This window comes from Myotis davidii, unplaced genomic scaffold (genome assembly GCF_000327345.1).
Source record: "Myotis davidii unplaced genomic scaffold, ASM32734v1 scaffold436, whole genome shotgun sequence".
NCBI lineage: Eukaryota > Metazoa > Chordata > Mammalia > Chiroptera > Vespertilionidae > Myotis > Myotis davidii.
The window spans coordinates 2,769,119-2,774,764 of NW_006292604.1; the positions used below are offsets into that span (position 1 = coordinate 2,769,119).

General features: G+C 46.8%; 1 protein-coding gene across 1 annotated transcript in view; it reads right to left on the bottom strand.

Annotated features, from left to right (window-relative positions):
* TBC1D9 (TBC1 domain family member 9) overlaps positions 1–5,646 on the bottom strand; it is a 67,963-nt gene that overhangs the window by 23,859 nt on the left and 38,458 nt on the right. The window contains exons 7-9 of the mRNA XM_006766085.2: positions 4,110–4,316; positions 3,054–3,224; positions 1,968–2,118 (exon numbers count right to left, since the gene is read on the bottom strand). Coding sequence (XP_006766148.1) covers positions 1,968–2,118; positions 3,054–3,224; positions 4,110–4,316 — 529 coding nt within the window. The remainder of the gene's footprint in view (positions 1–1,967; positions 2,119–3,053; positions 3,225–4,109; positions 4,317–5,646) is intronic.

Below are 5,646 nucleotides of genomic sequence, written 5' to 3' on the forward strand. Positions count from 1 at the left end.
ATCTAAACATAATTATATGTACTTTATGTAAGTATAAACTATACTTTCCTATACGTTACATAAATATAATTATATGTAAGTATAAAGTATATATATACTAGTACATATGATATATATACAAACTTATGTACACACATATACATTATGTAACGTGTATATGTGTGTGTATATATGAATACAGATATATATATATAATGTATGTATGTATATTCATTTGTATTTTACTATTTAGAAATTAGAGCTCTGTGCTGACCCAGTCCTTGTCCCTGAAGGTCACCCAGAGAGCCCAGCCTTACCCTCACACTTGCCCTGGAAAAGTCTGTGGGACGGCTACTTAACATTGGCTTTAGCTCTGTCCTCCAGGGCGATCTGCCGGGCAGACTTGCCATCTGACCTGCACTTCCCTCCACAGTGGGGTCAGAGCCAGGTCCCTGCGCAGAGTCCCTAAGGGAAGCAGGTGGGACTCCCCTGCTAGGAGCTGGGCTCTCTCCCGATGGGCAAGCTGGCTTCCACATGAACCCCACCCCCAGCGGACAGGCTGAAAATGGGGGCTGTTTTATACCCAATCGAGGTGGCCTGTCGGCCACTCACCCCCTGGCCTCCTGTGGCTCCTCACAGTCAGAGGAAACGCTGTGCCTAAACGTCTCCCCACAGAGTGCTGTGCGCACTGCTTCCTGGTGCTCCTCTCCAGTGTCATTTTCATCTGAGCCGTGCTATAAATAACTCCCAATCTGAGTACGGAAGATGAAAATGGAATTTTTTGATTACTCTGCCAGCGATTTGAATCAGGTTGTCAGGGAGACTAGTTCGCCAAACCCTAGGAAGGCGGAAGACTGGACAGCCAGGGTCCTTGTGGGCTGGGTTTGTGATTAGAGAGAAGTTGACTCAAATTTGAGTTTCTAAATGAGGAGCTTTGGCTGGTCTACTTAAGGACGAGAAAAACAAGACCTGTAAATGAGGATAGAACAAGCAACTTTTACATAAAACAGGAAAAGCCAATTATTTTCCAAGATCCTATCTGTCCTTCTTCTGAGATGCTAATACTACATCTCATTACAGGCAATCACCATTTACATCTGCTTTTAGAAAGAACTATGAGTTGTTGTTTTTTTTTCAGACTTTGCTGTAAGTCTGGAAACTCTTAATTTTATGTTATTTTTTAAATGAAAGGCTTTCATAATAGCACTAGAGTAGGACCATCGCGGGTTCAAATAAAAATATTCACATCCACCTATTTAGAATGATCACATTTCAGGCCTCCACCCAAGCAGAGCACCTGACCTATATAGTCAAGACTGGTGACCCCTGAGGGAAGGCCTTGATGTTGTGAGGGACAAGGGTGGGAGGATGGGGCTGGGAGGACCTCTGGGCTCAGGGCTCCCAGGTTTGACCTGACCGGGTTATGTTTGGGCATGAGCATGGCTTGGATCAGGAAAGGTGGATACTTCGGTCCCACGGGTGCATGACCTGTCCCCTTCTGACCTTCCCAACATCTCCATCTTGGAGGAGAAGTGTGATCTGTGCAGACTCTGGTCTCTGCTCTGTCTCCACGGATAACCAATGAATTCAGTCGGTGGCAAAATCAAGGACAAGGCTTCCTTACTCCTCCTACCCCCTCCCTCTCCACACCAATGACTGTTCTGCCCACACATTGTCACATTTCAACATAATCAATGACACAGCTGGGGAAGGAAAAGGACTCCCCAAACACAGAGAATGATACGCTAGTCCTTTGAGTTCTTTTCCCCCCTAAATAATGTCAGTAAACAGTACATGTGGCTATCAGGACTCAAAAGGGGTGGCTTCCACAGTTGGGTCACTGAATACGTGTCCTGTATTTTTATTAAGGGACTTCAAGGCTCTGGCCAGGAAAGATTTAGCACTGCATTGGGGTTTGCATCTTTGAAAGAACTCTGATGCATGACAGAGGGTGACGGGGAGGCCCGGGTCCCGCCCAGCCCTTGTACCTGAGAGCAGCAGCCAGAGCTCGCCCCGCATGCTCTCCGGGATGCCCTTCAGCACCAGCTCCCGAGTTTTTTCTGTGCGGTACATGCAGATCCCTTGCCCATACTCGGCAAAGTGAATCTTCCAGGCTTGCTCTTTCAAAAACTCCTTGGCCTGAAAGGGATAATGACACATGACGACATCCCAAAGGACTTTGAGGATGGTGAGAGGTCCCATGGAAGTGTGAACATTGCCCCTTGCGAGCGGAGCTAAGTTCTGAGCAGAACTCGTGAGAAGGCAGGACTCAGACGTTCTGGCCTCCTGCCCTAATTGGGCCCATCTAGCACGTCCTGTGGTCCTGTCATGGTGCCTTCTGGCCCCGAGTCAGAATTCTTCCCTGAGACAGGTCAGCAGAATGCAAATGATAGTAATGGCTTTACGCCCATGCCGCCAAGTTCAAGTAAGTTTTTTAAATGTGCACTAAGAACCTGCATTATGGTTGACTTAAACAGTAGTGAGATCAAGACAAAAAAAAATGTCACCTATACCCTCTAGAACTCATTGCCATCCATGAAAAGCCACTCTGAAACCTAATGACACATTTAGACAAGATCTGCTTTACTTACAAGAAAATATCTATTTACATAGATCTGAGTTCACTTTTATTTAAAAAACTAGAGGCCCAGTACACGAAATTCATGCACAGGTAGGGTCCATAGCAGCTGCCGGCTGCTGGTCGGGGCCTCCCTTCCCTGGATGCCAGCTGCTGGCTGCTGGCCAGGGACTCCCTTCGCTCCATGCCGCCCCCCTGGTGGCCAGTGCACATTATAGCGAGTGATCGAACTCTCAGTAGGTCGAACTCCCGAGGGGACACTTTGCAATTAGGCTTTTATATATATAGACTAGAGGCCCAATACACAAAATTCATGCAAGGGACTCGGCCCCCCGCCACCGCAGCAGCGGTCACCTCTGCCTCGGCACTCACAGCCCTGGCTTCGTCTGGAAGGTCATCCGGTCTAATTAGCATATTATGCTTTTATTATTAAAGATATTTTTAAATGGTAATTATCTATTATAGAAAGTTTTGGGGAAGAGCAGGAGGGACCCACCAATTTTGGATTGAATTCCTCGGGAGACCGCCGCCGATACATGGTCATCAGGGTCTGTGTGGCCGTGGGGACACTGTTGCCATTTAGGTTAAACTGGCGTTCTCCCTCAGAGTCCGAGCTTGAGTTTTTCTGGGGGCTGGAGGAAACGAGGCTGCTGGGCCGAGAGTACACCTGCAGTCGCAGAGAGGAACGAGACACTTAAGGTTTGGGCAGCAGCCCTTCAGCGTCCTCTACAGATAACAAAAGCCATGCCATGGTTCAAGAAGTTTCTTGCTTTGTGAAGAAAGAGAAGAAAGGCAGCAAGCCAGCATTTCGGTGCATGGGCTATAGGCTTTAGAACTTCAATCCTCAAAATAGGTTTTCCCTGTATTTCAGCTGTATTTTTGCAACAAACTGATTGGCCATTTATCTCTTGGATTAGCATGTGTGCAAAGTGTGCTGTGGTTGAATCATCTGCTTATGGAATGGCGCCCCTCCCCTCCTCTCCAGTTTCTGGTGTCTCCAAAATTCCCACAAAAGCTTGGGGCAGGTGACAGGGGCAGAGATGTTACTTGTGAGCTCATCACCTTTACAATATGTTTTAGCTGCCAGTAACTCGCACTGTTACTTGAGCGAGTGACATATTTTTATGGGCTCCAGATTCCCTGGATATTGGTCCAGGTGTAATTCAAGAAAGACACAATATATATCTAATCATAATAAAATAAAATCATCATAATGATGTTGTATTTCAGGTTTGAGACTTCATTTAGTGACCTCTGTACCATTCCCAAGAATGTCACTATATGGACCAGAGTCACTTGCTGTGTAACCAGGACAAACGACTTCATCATTCTTCAAACGTAAAATAAGAAGATGAGGTGAGCTATCTATAAGGTTCTGCCCAGCATTATGGTCCCAAATACAAACGCCATGAGATTTAAATGAGATATCGCTCTGGGCATCAGGGTAGGTGGTGTGTCTTAGCACAGCTGCCAAGCTCAAAGGTCAATCAAAACAGGCAAACAGGTGAACACCCCAGGACAAACCAACACACCCCAGGTGTCTTCCACAGACCTCATCGTCCGAGCTGTTGTAGCTCCCTGCAAACTCTTTGTCCGAGTATATTCTGGAGGTTGTCTGCTGCAGGAAGTCAGAGATCCTCTGCACCAGAAAGTCTCTGTCTTTCAAGTTGGCAAACAGGAAGGTCATCCTGTTCCTGGTGCTGATGGAGAGAGGACTCGGGAGGACGCTGGAGCTGTCCGCCTTTTCTACAATAGTCACCTGAAAAGAAACAGGAGACAAAGAGCATGACTTCGCAGGGAGTCCCCAACGGCAGCCCCTGAGCAGCACTAAAGAAGGGTCATGGCACTCATGTCCTAGAGCAGTGATGGCAAACCTATGACACGCGTGTCAGAGGGGACACGCGAACTCATTTTTTTGGTTGATTTTTCTTTGTTAAATGGCATTTAAATATATAAAATAAATATCAAAAGTATAAGTCTTCGTTTTACTATGGTTGCCAATATCAAAAAATTTCTATATGTGACACGGCTCCAGAGTTAAGTTAGGGTTTTTCAAAATGCTCAAAAGGTTCACCATTACTGTCCTATAGGAACCATGCTTGTTTTATTCAGGCAAATTTAGATTCTTCGACTCTGTTCCAACCAAATCAAACAGCAAATCAGGCTGGAGCTCATACCAGAAGTTAGAACCAGCTTGCTATTTTTTTCTAAACCATTTCTTCTCAGCTGAGGGTGAATTTATGCCCCAGGAGACACTGGGCAGCCTCTGGAGGCGTTTCTGGTTGTCACAGTGGAGGGTCCGGCTGGCATCTGGTAGGTAGAGGCCATTTGTCTCTCGGATTAGCACACATGCAGAGCATATATGCTGCCAGACATGCTACAGTGCACAGGACGGCCTGGCCCCAACACAGTCCAGCCCAGGGCGCTCACAGTGCCAAGGCTGAGAAACCCTGCGAAGGAATTCTCTGATTTTCATTAAAATTTCATGGAGCCATTAAGGAGAGGACTCCTAGCGGCTGCATTATGCATTGAGACAGAAAACAGTCCCGATGCCGGGTCCTTTCACCACACTCCATGTTGGGGTGGTTTTCAGAACACAAGCAACCCTTCAGCCGGCTCCCTCGGCCTCCGGCTTTGCAGGCTTCACTCAATTCTGAACAGACATGATGTAAACGGCTTAACTGCAGCCCCATCTGCACTAGGGGACGGTGTGGTGGTGGTGGTGGTGGTGGTGTGGAGAGAAGTACAGAAGGGAGACATCTGTTTTAGCTCTGAGCTGAAGACATACATTTGGTGGTTTATAATAGGATTTTCATCAACTGGAAATTAGAATAAGCGCATTAGAACGTTTTCTCTTTAGCAAGTTAGGAAAAAAAACCCTCAAGGCAAGCCCTAGACCAGTGGTTCTCAACCTTGGCTGCACATTAGAATCACCTGGGAATCTTTTTTTTTTTAATAATTAAATCTTTATTGTTCAGATTATTACATTTGTTCCTCTTCCCCCCCCCCAATAACTCCCCTCCTCCCAGTTCCCACCCCACCCTCCGCCCTCACTCCCCACCCACTGTCCTCATCCATAGGTGCACGAT